Here is a 19,179-nt window from a genome sequence, read left to right as displayed (position 1 = left end):
CTGCAAGGCATGCAGATTCAAATGTTTATGGCACAAATTCAAACTTTGTCACTTTACAACCCACTTCAATACAGCAACAGATAATCCTAGTCCATTTTTGTTGACAAATTCCTGACAAGTAGAAGTTCCTTTAAAATAGCCTACTAAGAGCCACAGACCAAATTTGTGGCAAGTGTAAAATTCCAGCCAGACTTAGGATGACATGGTGGTGGACCGGTGATCTGGACAGTGCCATAAGAGTGAAGAAACAGGCATGGAAGAACTAGAAGAGTAAGGTAACAGAACATATTCTATCTATTCATGTGTGTGTGTGTGTGTGTGTGTGTGTATCTTTTTCTCTAACTTTCTCATCTTCCACTTCTTTCTTATTCTACTATTATACTTTAACATCTCAACTGACACAAAGTCACCTCCCTCTGTACCACTTCGTCTCCCAGCTGAGGAATCTTTATCTTGCAAGTTACTTAGTGATCCCACTGGTGCTGGTGCCATTTAAAAATTAACCAGCTGTAGAAACCAAGCCAAAACAGACTACAGGATCTGATGCATTTCACTGGCTTGCCAGCTCCTGCCAAACCATCCAACCCATGCCAGCATAGAAGGAGGACATTAAATGGTGATGATGATGATGATGATCTAAAATGTCTCTTTTATTCTATGCATACTCACATGCACTGGAGGCTTATGCACACTCTCTAATCCTTGATACACTCTTTTTCATATTAATTACTGGTGCCAAGTTCTACAGAAAATCTGTAGAGATACTCTTTTTTTATATGCACTCACCAGCATACTTTAAGCATGATAAAAACCAATTTGATTTTTCCCCTCATCCTGTTATCTTTTGTTGTCATTCAACTTACTTCAGCACAAATTTAACTTCCTGCAATCACTAGCATCTTGCAGTTTTCACTCACAATTACTGCACACAAATTGCTATTTCTTTACATTCAAGCTTTTGCTACATACGTTCCATAAGAATAATTTTTTATTCAGCTAGAAGAATTTTGTAAATAGCTTGGAATGTGAGGAATCTTATCAAAATATTCTGTAGATGTGATGATGTCAGTAAGAACTAACCTCTAAACAATCACACATCAAATTCTCTGAAAGATAGTAAAAATTCTAATGAATTTGAAATTGTTGATTGAAAATCAGTCAAGTGCTGATTAAGCAAATCACAGTTTATAAAAAGGTAGCAAACAACAAGTTAGATAGTATGTGGAGAAGAGAAACAGAAGGTCATCAGAGAAGACACAAAGTCAGACAGTCAATCATATAGTGCTGGATAGACTGATAGAGGAGAGATGCTATCCATGTATTAAATTAGGTCAAGTTTTATGCCAACAACTAGACTGATCAGTATGAACCATCTGCAACTTAAAAAGCACACCGTATACTCTAGTATATATCACTTACTCCATTTCTCTTCTCTCTATTTCTTTTCCATCTACACTCCTTCACATAAGCTACTCAATTAAAATTATTAGACAAGTATAACATTCACTTACAGAATCAGGCTACAATATTAGTTTTATTTTCTTCACTCTGGACTCAACTTTGTCATAACTCCTTTGGAACAGGCATGGGGTTTTGTTAAATTTCTTCCAAACCCTTGGAGAAATTTAATAAGATCCAATTTTGCTGTTTTTTCTAGCATGTTGAGAGACCACATAACAGTTTTGTGTGTGCTACTCCCAATGGAACTAACAGCCACAGCTTCCAATATGTTTGGCAATGCAGGCTGTCAACTGGCTAAAATTACATAATTTTAAATACTTGTAACTTTTTTATTATTAATTTCTAGGAAAAAAGTGAATGTATCTTGCATCATCAGAACTAGTTTTTTAAAAATTGTCTAATGAAAATTTGAAAAAGATTCACTAAATCTTCCTTTAACTAAACCATAACATCTAAAAAAAAAACAAAAAAACGATACATTGTACCACACCACTGTTTCCACTGTTTGTTTCCTCACTTGAAGCAAGCGCAAATGTTGAGTGTTATCAATAACATTTTGATTAAAGTCAATCTCTACAGATGTAATCTTCCATCAAACTCACAACTCTTAAAACACTTGCTGGACCCCACAGATTGACATTAAATGTACTTTCTCTTTTCTTATGATAAAACTATACAAATTTTTAAACAAAAAGATGACAGTGGTGGAGAAAGAATTAGGTATTAATGTTATTATTGTGTGAAGTGTATTGGTGATGATGATGATGATGACGACGACAACGATGGTGATGGAATTGATGGTAATTCATGGTATTCTTTCTCCACCACCAAAGCTTGTGACCAATTTTACCACATGAAAAGAGAAAGTATATTTAATATTGACCTATAGAACCCAGTAAGTGCTTTGAGGATCATGAGTTCAATCAAAAAATTGCATCTGTAGAGATTGACATTAATTTAAATGTTATTAACACTCAACATGTGGTTTCCACTTGGACCTACCTCAAACAAGGAAATAAACAGTACTGTGGCACAATGTATCATCCTCTTTGTTTTTTAGATGTTATCCTTGAAGGACTTGAGGTCTCTTCTGTTAAAGAAAGAGAGAGTGGTGGGGAAGCTTTGCTTTGCTTTGTCTGGCTCTACCAATTCAATCTTGACAGAAAACCCAATCAAAAGCTTGGAGAAACTTTTTGACAGCAACCTGAATAACACGGTCTCCATCCACAGAACCAGCTAAAACCTTGATAAGATAATGCGAGGCAAGGTTCTGGATATCAGTTGAATATCGCCTTTTTCCCATTAATTTCTCATTCTTCGTGTTGCTAAGGCTCCAGCAGTCGAGTGAAGAAGTATTAGGCAAAACACAGGTTCTCCATTAGTTTTTATTTACAATATATACACAGGTGTGGTATGTTGCTCTTTTGCAGCCATCTCATGCAGTATAAATTCATCGTTCTCCATTACGCGAGCCATGGCCTCAGGAGACGTGACAAGCAGACTAGCCTAGAGGCTTAGCCAGTGAAGGGTGCTCTGCTAGCAGTCGTAGCGGGAAAAGTGAGAACGAACCTCAAGGTTTCTTTCCTTTTATAGTTTTGCCATTACAAGCCTCGTTCTGAGCTCGCGGATGGCAAATGGATGCAGGTGAGGTCTCGCTCCAGTCTCGGAGATGGCAATGACTGCCATGAGATCTCAACCAATATGGCGCTGACTACTTGTGCCGCTACAAGGGCTCCCCACTGAGTGCAGCAGTGAAAAAACAGAATATTTGGAGCAGGCGCAAGAAAGAGCAAGGATGGCAACTGATTGCAACCAACAAGATATGGTACAACAATGTGACACGTCAAATAGAAAAATAATTGCAATAAATATAAATTGCCATGCAGAAAAATTTGACAAAATGTTCAATGACAGAGTATTGGAACTGTCCAGTAACACAAGAAAGCAATTGTCTGTCACAGGAAACACAAAAGATTGTCAGATATAAATAGTTTTAGTAAGTTTTTTGGGCCAATGCACAGTGCGGCCTGTCCTGGTGACATAGGATGTGTTCATGTTAGGTAGTGGCGACGAAGGTGGAGGTGTAGGTGTTGGTGGGGTCAAAGGTGCATGTGAGGATGGTTGTATAGGTGGTTGTAAAGGATCAAAGGTGGGCGTGTTTGGGGTGTCAACAAAGGGTGCAGACACCTCAAAATGTGCTCTTTTAAGTCTGTCGACTGACACGGTCTGTGCCCGACCATTGATGTCGAGACCAAAGACTGCTCACGCGGATGCAAGGGTGGAAGACTTGCAAAGTCTGGTGACATACGATGTTGGATCAGGAAGCGATGAGTTGTCTGGCACTAACATTGTACCAGGGAGTGCCAGGGTGGTACCATAAAGGAGTTCAGCAGAGGAGAAACCTAAGTCTGCTTTAACAGCAGTGCGACAACCAAGAGGAACGATAGGCAGGAATTCTGTCCAAGACTGTGGATCAGAAGTGGTGCATAGAGTGGCCTTCAGTTGCCTGTGAAAATGTTCGACCATCCCATTGCAGGTTGGGTGGTAGCTGGTCATGTGAATGTTATGAACACCTAGGATTCATGACAATTCACGAAATAAAGAAGCCTCGAACTGGCGTCCACGATCAGTGGTTATCTTAGCTGGGACACCAAAGTGAGCAATCCAGTTAGAAACGAAAGCTCGAGCAACTGACTCAGCGAATATGTCCACTATCAGAATGGTCTCTGGCCATCAAGAGAATCGATGCATGTCAATATGTAAGAGAAACCACGACTGACAGGCCATGGTCCAACCAGATCAATGTGGACATGGTGAAAGCACGTCTCCAGAGGAGAAAACTGTCCAAAAGGAGCGTGAATATGCCTGTGAAATTTAGAACTCCGGCATTTTACACAAGAGCATGCCTAATCGATGATCATCTGACATATATTAGGCCAGAAAAACTGAGCCGTAATAAGCTTCACTAAGGCAGCGGTGCCAGTATGTGACATTGAATGCAAGGCATCAAACACAGAGCGCTGTGGTTCTCAGGTACAAATGGCCTGGGAGAACCAGTAGCTGTGTCACAAAGAATGGTGCCTTCAGCAGACAGAAGTGGAAGATAGGCAAACTTGCAACAGACAACTTGGTAGAAGCTAAATCCAAAGTATCTAGAGCTGGCTGATCCCGCGCAGTGGCAGTTAAATCGATTGCAGCTGGGGACGAAAGAGAGCACACAGGGAGACGAGAAAGTGCGTCAGCAGGCACGTTCTCTCATTCTTCATGTTGCTAAGGCTCCAGCAGTCAAGTAAAGAAGTATTAGACAAAACGCAGGTTCTCCATTAGTTTTTATTTACAATATATACAGAGGTGTGGTATGTTGCTCTTTTGCAGTCATCTCATGCGGTATAAATTCATCATTCTCCATTACATGGGCCATTGCCTCGGGAGATGCGACAAGCAGACTAGCCTAGAGGCTTAGCCAGTGAAGGGTGCTCTGCTAGCGGTCACAGCGAGAAAAATGAGCATGAACCTCGAGGTTTCTTTCCTTTTATAGTTTTGCCATCGCAAGCCTCATTGTGAGCTAGCGGATGTCAAATGGATGCAGGTGAGGTCTCGCTCCAGTCTCGAAGATGGCAATAGCTGCCATGAGATCTCAACCAATATGGCGCTGACTGCTTGTACCATTACAAGATCAACAAATCTGGATTGCGTAGTCATTTCAAACCATGGGTATACCAGCATGCCATACTTCCCAACATTTTATGGCCCTATCATTGTACATCAGTATGTTAACTGTAGAAACCCAGGAGAGGAAGGTTAGCAGATTTTTGAAGATGTGGCTTGGCTTACTAAGATTACTGTGTACAAGTAAAGCAACAGTTTATGAATTCCATTTAGCAGCCTTTCAGAGGAGTTCATAATGGCAAGAACAAGAGAATCCATGCAGTACAGTGACACAAAAGTAGCAGGAGCAGGCATTGAAGTTCACACAGGTAAGAAATGGAGTACTGCCAGAGAGTTTCAGATGGCAGAGGAACAGTTGAGACACAGAGCTCTATTTGGGACTGTGGCAATAGGGTGATCAGGCTTGAGCTACTTCCCAACCCACCAAATGGAACCACCAAAGGAAAAGACAAACAACATCTACTCCAAAAAGAAGTTCACACAAGTATTAAAGAAGAATGGCTAGCAGGATGATAGGATTCAGTTAACAAGAAGCCAGGACAAGATGGGCTAATATACAGCAGTGGAACATCACCTGGTCAGATTTCTGAGGGGAAGACACCCAGCATATCAGATTTCTAATCCAGGCTGCCTACAACACTTTACCAAGTCCAGCAAACCTTCATATATGGGGTAAAAATGAAATACTGACCTACCTCTTGTGCACTAATTGATGGTCCCTTCAATACCTCCTCAGCAGCTTCCCCCAAGCCGTAGCTGATAGCTGCTACTGCTGGTAGCATCACAAGGTATTCAGGGCAGTTGCAGGTATGATATCAACAGCCATTCAGTTCAGGAAATACCACCCCAGAAATGAAGCCATAATTTTTCTCAGAGCTGGAGAGAAATCCAAGTTTATTGAAACTTCCGTGACTATCATTCCTATTTTCCACAGCCCCAAGCTGGCAGCCGTGAATGGAACTCATGGAACAGTTAAAGTTCCCAGATCACATCATACCAACAACACTCTGCCCAGACATAGTGATCTTCTCAAATTCCAACAAACAGGTAATCATGTGGGAACTGACAGTGCCCTGGGAGGAACATATGAAGGAAGCTCATGAGAGGAAGCTTACCAAATGCCAGGAACTGGCAGAGAAGTGCAGAAATCAGGACTGGTCAGCATGTTATGAGGCAACAGAAGTGGCCTGATGAGGTTTTGTGGGGCTTCCATTCTTGAAAACTCTGACTGGGCTTGGAGTTACTGATGCAGCAAAGAGGAGAGCTATAAATTCCATCACTGAAGCTGCAGAGAAGGCCATTAAGTGATAGGTAAATAGACAAACAGGTAAATAGACAGTAGTAGGTAAATAGACAGTAGGTAAATAGACAGACAGACAAGTAGGTACATAGGTAGATAGCTAAGTAGATAGATAGACAGACAGACAGATACAGATAGATATGTAGGCACATTACCCCACTTGTCAGCAGGTAAACAAGCTGCCCATACAGAGAGAGGGTGCTACACAACATTGAGGTTCAGACAAGTGACCTCATCTCTTTCTTTCTTTCTGCATAGGAACACAAGCCATGAGGACGCAACTTGACTGTCTCTATCTTATGCCACAGGCCAGCAAGCAGATAGGAGCATAGCACAGAAGACCATGGCCTTTACACACCAAGCATTCTGTTTGTCATTCCATTGTGTATGTACATGTGGCCACAAATAAATATGTTTAAGTTACGACCTTGCCCATATGCATTTTCCATCCGGGTTTACTATCAGTGAAATTACAGCTTTCTGAGAGTCATATTAGGTGACTCAATAGCGACCTGCACCATCTAAAATGGTGACCCCCGATGTGAACACAGACTTCTAAAATGGTAACCCAACGTGGGAGATGGCCATATTCATCTAAAATGGTGAACACTGGGCAAATACAGACCAATGAATACGTATTCCCTTTTCTCTTTTGTGACTTCGGTTATGCAACCAAACCACCTCTCATCCCATAGGAACATACTACCACTGATTTCTCTCATCACTATATTGTCTTCTTCACCAGGAAAATTTTGGCGCCGTTTTCAAGCGGGAAACTGCAAATCATTTTCCTCAGGTTGTAACCAAAAATACATCTTGATCATTTGAAGACACAGCGTCCCAGAGAATTTTCTACTTGCTTATAAAAAATGGAAAAAAAAATTATCTGGAATTTTCTCCAGAATTCACATGGACAGAAAATTTTCCTACATGCCAGGTATGAGTTTCTTTCTCTCAACCAACCAGATTATCTACGCAATGGTCATAACTTGTTCCTTATCAACTAGCAAGGATTTCTTCTATTTACATCCTCTGCTACTGAAAAAAATTTTCCTAGTTTACTGCTTCTCAGGTCTTCTTTCAACTAGGGTGTTTTGCCTGCCATTTCTAACAGCATTTCTTCAACCAGTTCTTCGTACCGTTCCATTTTCCTACTGGCGTCCAAGATGAGTCATTTTCCTTTGCCTCAATATCATGGAGATGCTAAGATGTGGTTTTCACAACTGGAGTCGTTCATTTCTTCTAACATTCATTCAGCCCAGAGCAAACTCCACATCACTCTTACTGACATTCCTTCTCCAGTTGCACTTTCAGTGCGAGATATGATAACAGGAACCCCACCGGATATGATGTATAAAACCTTCAAAGCCGAGGTTTTGCAGCATAACTCTCCCTCGGCTGAGAGTAAATTTCGCACACTCTTACAGGATGAGCATCTCAGGGACCGAACCCCCACCCAGTTTTTACGACAAATCCGAGAGTTGTTAGATAGCTCATATGAGGGACAGGCATTTGTCAAACAACTATTTTTCTCAAAGATACCTTCTAATGTCCAGTCGATTTTAGCTCCTATGATGGAACACATGGCCCTTGAACAACTGCCAAAGTGAGAATGTTTTCATCTCTACTTTGCATACTTCTGTTGGTGCTATTAAGTTGTGCAAACATCTCTGTTAAATATTCCAGCTTGGAAACCAAAATAGTGTAGATATTCCAAGAAGCGTTCCTTCTTTAAAAAATGCATGCAATTCCTTCTGGTGTTCACATATGCGACATAGCACCTTACCTTTTCAGAGCCATCTGACACTTTTATGTGTAAAAGTAAGCGCTTGTGCTCAAGGGCCCGGGAACAGGGGGTGCAGCGGGTGCACTCCCTAGAATTTTCAGGGGGTGCAAGATCAAAATTTGCACCCCCTACATAATCTTACCAGTTGCAGAAAAAAAAGTGTCTAAAATCTATCGGTATAAAATGGTTAAGTTCGATCTCGTTTCAAAACAAAGAAAAAAATAAATATATAAATAAATAAAAGTGATGAAGCTAGCATAAAATTCCCTAGGGAGTTTAGGACCACTAACTTCTGAAGGCAAGTAGCGTCAAGATACAAAAAAGTAAGTGACAATAACAACAGTAGCAGCAACAATAACAACAACAAAACCGGCATGTATGGTTAATTTTGAATGTATAGCATTACTTGAATTATTGAAGACAGCTTCCACCCAGTTTCTGTCAGTCAATACTTCTCTCCATCTTTTAGTACCACTCCCAAGTTTAAAAACTTAAAACATGGTTGAATGGATTCGACCGTTTGACCCCAGTCTAAAAATAAAACCCCTTCAAAATTCTTTCAATACAAAACGACCATTCAATATTCGATACTATTATTTGCTTGACCAGTGACTGGGTAAGTGCCTTTTTTTTCAACTCCAACTTTAGTCTTGATTCGCTTTTTCATTAAATCTTAATTCCTCTCTATCTGCTTGAGTTCCTTAGGAAATAGTTTCTTTTTAGCGTTACTACTAACAAATCGTATCTTAAAGACTTAGTTTAGGCAGAATGCCTTATATATTGACAACTTTCATTTTTTTTATCTTGCCTTAATTCTGTCATATTATTAATCAAAAGTCTTCCTGCCTATATATAAAATAGTATCTGCGTCATATCTGTTTCCGATACTGTCCTGCTTTTTCGTTTTATATAGAAAACGTTGATTTAATTTAGTTTGATAAGTGTCTCTGCACGAAACTCTCGAACCTTCAGTCACTATGTAACTTTCTCCGATCAATAAATCTATACTTATTGAGACTGACTCAACATAAGTTCTATTTTTCATGTTTGAACCACTACGCCTGATGAGAACCCAATAATGTTCGGAAATCGATTAAAGTTGTTCATCTTTTTTTTTTCAATCTACGGAGAAAAAGGCTAAATTTGCCCTCTTTATAAATATACGATATATATATAAATATAAATAGACCTCGATAATCGGCTCGGGATTCTCCCCAATGATTTTACAAAGGTCACTTGGGGCCCCAATTCGCAGTGAAACCATTTGATAGCTGGTATCGTTACGAGGTCTGTTTATATTTACCCACTTCTCTACTTGTAGAGTAAGCTCTCCTCCGGTTATATGGTTTTACCGTATATTATCACATATGTATATATATATATATAATATATATATATATATATGTGTGTGTGTGTGTGTGTGTATATAGAGAGAGAGGTAGGTAGGTACATATGTAAGCACATACACGCACGCATATACATACGAATGTATGTATTTGTGTGTCTATGTCACCCCACCATCGCCTGATAACTAATGTTGATGCGATTATGCCCCTGTAACTTGGCAGTTCGAAAAAAGAGGAGATAGAATTAATACGAGGCTTCCAAAGAATAATTCCTGGCGTTTTTTTTTCTTCAAATAAAAGACGGTGCTTTAGTATGGTTTATCGTCTTTTGAAGCATATTGGATGGGAGGTCATGCTGCTGGTTTTGCCAATAAAAACACAAGCACTATTTATTTGATGTTCACTATTTGTTTTTCAGGGTTTTGTTCGACCAGAGTTCTTTCGTTACAATTCAGTGGCCTTATACGTGGTTCTTTACTTATTTTTTCTTTCTTGTGTCTGCCCTTTTTAATCATCTGCCATGTTGTATTCAACAGAAATTCAAAATCTTATGGGAAACTTCGTAAATCTTGTAAGGGAACTTGCTGAAGAATGCAGTGCAGAAGTAAGCCAGTGGTTTAAGCGTCGGAACAATTTCCTCTCTGATACAATTCAAAATGAAATTTTAGAGGCATATGCTCATAACATTTTACATGAGATCAAAATAAAAGTAGAAAATTCCAGATTTATTGGCATTATATGTGATGGTACCACTAATTGCTCTGGCATGGAACAAGTATCAATCACTGTCCGGTACGTTTCTGAAGACCTGAATGTCAATGAGGATTTTCTAGGTTTTTATAACCCCCCTGACTGCTCTTCGAAGACACTGACTAAGATTATTCTAGATGTTTTTTGTCACCTAAACATTTCACTTGGCTCAAAGTTATGCTGTGTTTCATTTGATGGTGCAAGTACCATGAGTGGAAACATTTCAGGTGTACAAATGCGATTGAAAAATTTGTTCCCTGGTACATATTTTGTACACTGTGGAAACCACTCTCTAGACCTTGTCCTCCAAGAAGTTAGTTCTAAGGTTACCTTTGTAGCTGATGCACTGAACTTTGTTCATCAATGCGCCAGTCTTGTAAAAGAGTTACCAAAAAGAAAAGCACAATGGACAAATCTTTGTGGTGAGAATGTCATCATGTTGCAAGCAGTGTGTCCAACTCGGTGGTGCATTAGAGAAACAGCACTGAAACAAGCAGAAAACAATTATAAGAATATTCAAAATTTTTTGCTTGACCTTAATGACTCGTCGTTAAGAGCAACAACAAAAGCTACTGTTAAAGGGCTGCTAAAACAATCTGGCAAGCTTCCATTTTATTCGGCATTAAAATCGCTGAGGATATATTTGGGGTATGTGAGCCAGTGGCACGTAGCTTACAGCGTCCAGGCACGACAGACGGTGATTGCTTGAAATTGATTGAAAAGTTGAAAAACTCTCTTTCAAAAATGAGAAGTTAGAAGGTTTTTGAAAAATATTTTGATGAAGTATCCTCTTCTGACTTAGTGAAAATGCCCAACATTTCGCGATCTAAAAATACACCACCGTGCTTTAGGCACACAACAACTACTGAAGAAGTTGCTCTTTCTGTCACCGATGACTGGCGTCGGCAATTTTTCTCTGTAGTGGCTGTCATCGAAAATGAATTGACTTGCCGGTTTCAGCAACAGGGAATACGTGTATGCTCTGAGCGAGAGGAGTTGCTGTTGTCAGCAGTCACTTGTGGAGTATTTAACTTTGAAGATGCACATCTACCTGCTTCTTTTGATTTGCTCTTACTGTCATCTCAAATCAAACTTCTTGCTAGCCTATGGACGGAAAGGGAAACTTTGCCTAAATCATTTAATGACATAGTTGAAAATGGAGAGCGTCTGATGCTATTCTTCATTCTAGTATGCCACAAGTATTGGCGTTAATACAGCTTGTCTTGTCTTCACCTGTATCTGTTGCATCAAGCGAAAGAACATTCAGTGCACTTCGCCGTTTGAAGACCTGGCTCCGTACCACAATGACACAGCACCGTCTTACACATTGTGCCATAATGCATGTACATAAAAAATATACGATGAAAACACTTTGCACATCCTCATGAAACGTTTCATTAACAAAACGTGTGAGCGTAGGAAAACTTTTGGAATATGTTGATACAGTTTTTTTCATATACGTGTGAATTATGGAGTGATGCAAAAACTCAGCTTACTTCCATTTTAACACTACTTATAGCTTCATTATTTCTTTCTTGGTAAACTGACATTTGAATGTTCAGAGAAAACTTCAAAAGTAACTATTAGTGACTTCTCTTCAAGATGAACAAAATTTGGCATCATGCTGTTATCAAGTACCTGTAGAAAAAGGATTTAGTCCCCAAGGACATGTTGATATATCGGAGGATGATGCTCCAGTTTTATCAACAGTGCAAAGCTGGTTAACTGATTTGAGCAGAGATAATTTTGAGAAGACTAATGATCTGAACAGTCTGCAACTGCTTCCACTGGAGAAAAAAAATGAATTGCCAGTGTTATTAGCATATCACGTGTGAGAGCTGCGAATATTCTGCACAATAAATTTGGCATGATGAAAGTTTCTGCTTGGTGGGTGTTGCTTCTTCTGACACCTGATTAAAAGGGCACCAGGCTGATCACATTTCGATGATATCTGACATTGCTTGAGGCAAATCCAGTTTCCTTAAATGTACTGGGTTTATCATTTTGAGTTAGAGAATAAGAGATAATCTAACAGTGGAGACACTCCTCAACACTTACTCTAAAGGTCATCAAGATCGTTTAATCTGCAGGGAAGGTGATGGCCTCAGTATTTTGGATTGCAAAAAGCATCGTGTTTATTGACTACTTTCAAAAGGCTCTCACCATCAATGGAGAGTGCTGTACTGTGCCACCTTTCTAAGGCAGTTTGCGAAAGGCTATCAAGGCCAAATGCAAGGAAAACTGTCGAGTATGTTTTTCCTTCATCGAAACAAATACTCCAGTGCACAAGTAATTGGTTTCGATGGCTGCTGTGTGTGATTGGCTTTGGACTGCTAAGCCCCCCCCCCCCCCCCCGCCTACTTTAATGATTTGACCTCATCTTATTATCTATATGCCCTACATATATAAAAAAAAAATCCTCGGTTTGGAACCAATATCATAGTGATGATGTCTTATCAGCTGTTGAAAACTTGTTTAACTAACAGGATAGCTTCTTTTCCAAGGCAATCGAAGCAATGAATCGCTGAAAGAAGTATGAAGATGATCCTTTCTGTTTGATTTTCACTTTTCAATTGCGTCAATTTTATTCCAATTTCAAAAATGTGTATTGTTCACATGAACTAAACCAACAGTATGTTTATCCAACATTTCACAAAACTTTATCAAAACTTCCATCATTGAATGTTTTAACATTGTAATGTTGTCACCTTGTACAAAATGCCAGCTTCCACATCCTGTTCTGTGATGGAGGGGAAAATGATCAAACTTTAAACCTCTGTTACAGTTTTCTAAAGTTTTTCTGGAATAAGTGAATAGCATCAGATTCAACGAGAAAAATTACACCAATATATCAAATTTGAACATTTTCGCTTAATTTTAAAATTTCAGCAGGTGAAATCAAGCAGAAAAGATCCTAATATCTAAAAATGAACTTCATTTGGTCACATTATATGACAATATATTGATCAGCCTGTTAACTTTCCAGTCGATCCTCATAATAATAAAAGTTATTATTATTGAACATTTGTTTGTTTTGATACCCAAGTTAGAAAACTTCACCTTGTTTGTAAAAATTTTGGGTACTACAGAAGTGTAGACCTGAGTTCTGAGAGTGCGCATGTCACAAATTTGCACGTGCACGCGCATTAGTTGTAAGTAGTTAATTTTAGCTCACAAGGCAAATGACGAGACGCGCGGATTCACGCTACTAGTTGATTTTAACACAGAGGTAAACAACGAGATGCTCGGACGCGTGCTACTTGCTGTAAAAGGAGCAGGGTTATTCATGTAATACAAAAATAAAATTGCAGATAAGTTGAATATAAAAGTGAAAAATAATCATTGAATACTGAAAAAACATTCACCTCCCCTAACTTTAAACCCTAACCCTAATCCTTAATAAAATATGGGAAAAGCTGGAGATGAATGTTTTGAAAACATTCTGAACTATCTTTCAGAATGGTTTACTTTTCAATGAAATATCATTTGGTTATTTTTCATGTTTTTATTCAATTTATCTGCAATTTTCTTGTATTAGATGGATAACCCACCCTCCATTTACAGCAAGTAGCGCGCGTCTCGTTTTTTACCTGTGTGCTAAATTCGACTACTTACGACTAACGCAGGTGCATGCGCAAATTTGTGACATGCACACTCCCAGAACTCGGATCCACACTTCTCCAGTAATGCCAAATTTTGAAACTGAGTTTGCACCCCCTAAGCAAATTTTGTTCCCGGGCCACTGCTTGTGCTGGGAATCCATATCAACACAAATTTGTTCAAATAAACATTTCATTGGCCTTCTTTTAATATGACTAACCATTTAATACTTGCTTTAGCTATTGTTTTTGAAACTAGTACCTCGCTATGTTGGAAACAATGAGTACATATAACATTAGGATTTTGCTGTTGCACGAGTGATACAAAACCTTTAATAGTGCCTATCATAGATGGTGCCCCATTGGTACATACTCCAACACATGAATTCCAGAATAAATTCCATTTTTCAAGGTAGGCAAATAAAATGTCAAAAATATCCTAACCACTTGTAGTGAGTGGCATTTCTTCACAACAAAAGAACTGATTCATGATTTGGTTATCATCAATAAAGCAAGTAAATGTAAGTAAATGTGCTTTGTTGCTAATGTCAGTTGATTCGCCAACCTATTGAGCAAATTCTGAGTTCTGAAGTTTGTTCTGTACATTTCCCTCTATATCACCAGATAAATCCATAATTCTCCTATGGACAATATTATTTGAGAGCAGAATCTTGCTTATTTCTTGCTCAGCTTCATCACCTAACATGGTTTTAACCATCTTTCTACAGCGAGTAAGATAATCGACTCAGCTAAAGTATGTGATTTCGTTTGTAGTGCAACCATTTCAGATATCTCAATAGACATGACTTGAACCTTTTCAGAAGCATTCATCCTTTTTTAAAATAGTTTCTTTGTTTAGATTGCTGTTCTAGCAGTCTTTGGAAATAATTCAGATCTTTACATTGAAAATGTGAGTGTTTAGTTGTAAAATGTCTTTTCAACTTGCTAGGCAACACCACAAACAAGACACAGCAGAAGAGTTTGACCTTCATTGCCAGTCCAATATTTACAACTGGGTTGAGCTTTCGCATTATTATCACTATGCTTAATTGCTTTTGACAAATGTTCACTTTCAGATTCATAATGGTCATGGTTATATTTCCGCTTAATAAACTTTTCCATTTTATTTAATTTAGTCTGTTAATAGGAATTGTCTCGCACAAAGAGCACAGATTACTAACAGAGTCAAACTGAGACTGACACAAGTGACCAGTGAGCTGTGAAAAGTGGCAGTGTGTCACATATTATCGGACTCTTTTGAGAAGTCTTTCAAAATTAATTGAAAAGATGAAAATTCTCGCACTATATGAATGAAAAACATTGAAATTCAGCCGCAATATGTGAGGACATATAAAAAGATTTATTTCAACATCGTATATTTTAGTTCAATAGCTTATTTTTTCATATTTATTATTGAAATGAAAACTGTTGAGGCTACGACCGAAATAAACTGAAACAGCCATGCACTGAATATGTTCATAAGACATCAATTTCAAGGATAGATTGATGTTAATTTAGTTCTTATCCTTATGAAATTTCAGATTCAAAATTGAATAATGCTGTCATACCATAATTAGCTTAAATGAATTGAATGACACGACCACATCTCATTCTTAGTCTAGAACTTAGTATTTAGTTTTTTACCACTTTGACATTTATATATGAACTTTCTAGTGAATTTCAGTTTGTATTTTTCATATTTTGAAATATAATCTTACTTTTTCAAGGCACACCAATTTACATCTTGCAATGCAGTTTGGGAACCAATTGCCAAGCCGCATACATTGTTTACATGAAATTATGGAATGTCACTGTCATCACTTCTGGCTTCTATCACAATTTACTTTAATTTATTTGGAAGTTTTTTTCCACTTCTTTTCAACAGTAAAATGTGTGCTCACCATTATTATATGATCTAAAACAAATCAAAAACTGCATTGGATTTTGTTGTTTCAGCCTCAGGTCAGCATTGATCCCACAGATTAGCTGCATCCCAGAAAGATTTACCCATTGTTATTTTTTAATTATTCAAAATAAACTTAAGGTAGGATAATGAAATTTGGCACACATGTTCTAATGTAAATTGCCACTCCATTGCAGTAATTACATTTCAAAATGACCACCTTTCACCTTGATCATAACCTGCAAACGAGTGGTCACTGAGTTGCATGAGTGCTGTAGCACCTCTTCATCTAACTTGACCCATGAAGACAGAAGGGCTTTGTTCAGATCTGACACATTTGAATAGGAGTGAATAGAAACATTACTCTCTAAGACAGACCAGATAGCAAAGTCCATGGAACTGATGTCTGGGTTTGAGAGAGGTCATATCGTCTCGTCCCAAAAACCGCTGAAACACTTTTTGCACCACTTCTGTGTCAAATTGGATGAATGGGCCAAAGCCGTCTTGAGAGAAGATGTAACAGTCCTAAAGGTTTCTGTGACCCAGGGTAACACTTTCTCATCCAACATTTCCACATAAACTTCACTGTTGACTTTGACGCTAACATCAATGAAGATCAAGGGAGACTTGGATCTGTCAGATGCAAATGCAGCCCACACCATGAGTGAAGCTGGCTTCTGACAGTGTAAATGGCTCCTGCTTTGGACAAGTGTGCTTCATTATATGCATAAAGCCTGTCATTCTGCCTGTTGGTAACTGCCTCCGCAGTGAAGATCTTCTCATCAGACCAGATCAACACATTGTTAGCAGCATGCTTCATCTCAGCTATCACGGTTTTAACCTTGTTGTGCCGTTTTGTCTTGGAAGCTGCTGAAATTAATTTCCAGGATTATTTCTTGTATGCAGTTAGCTTAAATCCTCCTTAAAAATTCTGTGCATTGACAATTTCGAAATATCAAGAGCTTTTGCAGCTTTTCTTGTACTCCTGCAGAGATTTCAGTTCATTTACTTCTTCACAGCTTCAACAGTTTGTTTGGTATGAATTTATCATTTCCTACCAGCAATTGGCTTGCTAGAGGTAGTAATGGACTTCATATATTGTTTCCAGGAATTGAATACTGCTTTACTGCATACATTCAACTGTTTTGCTATGTCTTTGTTGCTTACTCCAGCTGTTTTCAAAGCAACAATTTGATCATGTTTTGCTTTTGACACCATGTTTATTTACAAACCTGTTATAGACAAACGAAACAATAGACATATGAACAAAAGACATATGCAAATCTTTATGTAAAATGTAGATAATATTACCTGAACTGATATTCTTTAGGAAGAGTTTTGAACATGGATCAATCTTTCTGGGACACCCTCTACAGTACGATGTATTGTATAGTATTCAGTGTTTTCTTATTAAACTGTAATTGAGGTATTATAAGTGTGGTTACGTGTATGTATGGGGTTCAATCCATAAACTGTACCAAAAAGCCTAGGAAGAACCTATAAGCATCTGACAGCTCACTTCCTTCAAAATAAATAAATGAATAAATAAAATATAAACTAAAAACCTTTCTGATCTCTTCCACTGCATCATTTTACAAAGGATCCAGTAGCTATGTGGAAGAATAAATGTAGAGTATGCAAAATTGCAGCTGCTACATATAAACATATATATTCTAATCTACTGAAAATGATAATCAGAAATCTTTAAAACAAATTCAAATCTAATATCAATTATATTTGCAAAAGCTAGAACACAAAAAGTGAAAAATTTGTAATTAAATAAAAGGCATGTCACTGATCACCAGATTGACCTAAAAATAAGCTGCAGTAAAGGGGGTGTGCTTAAAAAGTTAAGTGTCATTGAACAAAATGCATGTATTTCTGACTTTGCTTGGTGACTTTAAGAAGGTACGATACTCAGTATTAACAAATGAATCAACAGATTTTAAAAAAATATGTGGTTTTATAAAGAAATTTCTTGAGAAACTTAGTTTTTCATCAGCATTGATTAATTATATTAGCTGTATTTTAACAAGTAAATTTGGTTCAATTTGTAAAAGACGGAATGCTATTATTAAACTGTTATAAATTACAAAAAAGTTTTCAAAACTGTAGTAAACATTCTCTCAATTTAGTTGGAAAATGTTATGCTAATCATGGTCTATTGATGGTTTTAGTTTTTTTCCTGCTGAACATTGTTTGCAAAGTTGAAAGATGTCATATTACTAGTTGTAAAATCTGAATCTGAAACTCAAGAGAGTTCCCCAAGACTATGAAGTTAGTTCTTGAAAACTTGGATATGATAGCACTTTTACAAAATATGGTTATCATGAACTGTTGGTGTAAGTTGTGATAAGATGAGTTCTAACTCAAATTTTAACTTATAATTTCTTAATTTTACTTGGATTTTGAAATAAAATTCAAAATAAGGGCCATATTGAAAAGCAACTTGAAGATCCTAACAAATTTTCATAATGCTGTTTGTGATTTAAATGCCCTTCAAATATAATTTTTAAGTTGTTTAGGATCATTGACCATTGATCACTTTGAAGATGGACTAAAACAATGAGATGAATAGGATATCTAAGTCATAACTGTCTACAAAATATTTAATAATTTATTTTTGTTCAATTACACTAAACAACATATATATAATGTGTGAATGACACCACCATCATCATCATCAACATTTAACATCAGTTTTCCATGGTAGCATGGGTTGGTCAGTTTGACCATAGCTGGTAAGGCAATGGACCAGGCTGTTCTGACATGATTTCTATGGAAGGATGCCCTTCCTAACACCAACCACTACACAGAGTGTACTAGGTGCTTTTTATGTGGCACCAGTCATATTAACAAGTGCGTCAGTTGTTTGGCGACAGTCCTCCAAGATCAGTTCATGAATTTTCATGATGTTTTCATTTGTTCAGAAAGTCAACAGTCATCCTGAACAAGGTTGGTCTTCAAGCAACAAGTGACCATTCCTAAAGCATGGAAACCACTCATAAACTTGTGTTTTGCTCATGGCAGTGTCCTTGTAAGTTGTTTGAAGCATGACAACTGTTCTGGCCACTGTTTTCCCCAGAAGAAAACGGAATTTCACTGAAGCATGCTGTTCTTTGATTTCAGCCATCACAAAAATTGACAAACAGGGGAGAAGCACTACAAATCAAAAATGCACCATGTGGCAGTACAACTTCACTTGACGATGCCAGTCAACAAACTGATGCCTCAGGGTTGCATCAAGTGGCTTCTAGTGGCAGAAACCTGAACTACAACGGACTTGTCCCACAAAGAACATTTCTGGTTACTTTTGGGTACCCCCTTGTATATGTATATAATTGTGTGTCTTTGTGTCTGTGTTT

The 19,179-nt window shown here is 38.0% G+C and overlaps 1 protein-coding gene across 12 annotated transcripts in view; it reads right to left on the bottom strand.

The window, feature by feature from the left end:
* Positions 1 to 19,179, bottom strand: part of LOC106871636 (uncharacterized) — a 175,414-nt gene that overhangs the window by 104,474 nt on the left and 51,761 nt on the right. For 6 of the 12 annotated variants that reach the window (XR_016244590.1, XR_016244591.1, XR_016244587.1 and 3 more), the window contains one exon: positions 15,251 to 17,046. The exons of the other annotated variants lie outside the window; for them this stretch is intronic. Coding sequence is in view for 2 of the 6 variants with exons in the window: in XM_089364182.1 (XP_089220308.1) it covers positions 17,010 to 17,046 (37 nt within the window). In the remaining 4 variants the exon portion in view is untranslated. Of the gene's footprint in view, positions 1 to 15,250; positions 17,047 to 19,179 lie in introns of those variants that run through there. 12 annotated transcript variants of the gene reach the window in all.

This window comes from Octopus bimaculoides, chromosome 16 (genome assembly GCF_046866305.1).
Source record: "Octopus bimaculoides isolate indiv1 chromosome 16, ASM4686630v1, whole genome shotgun sequence".
Lineage (NCBI taxonomy): Eukaryota > Metazoa > Mollusca > Cephalopoda > Octopoda > Octopodidae > Octopus > Octopus bimaculoides.
This window is presented reverse-complemented; position numbering and strand designations above follow the sequence as displayed.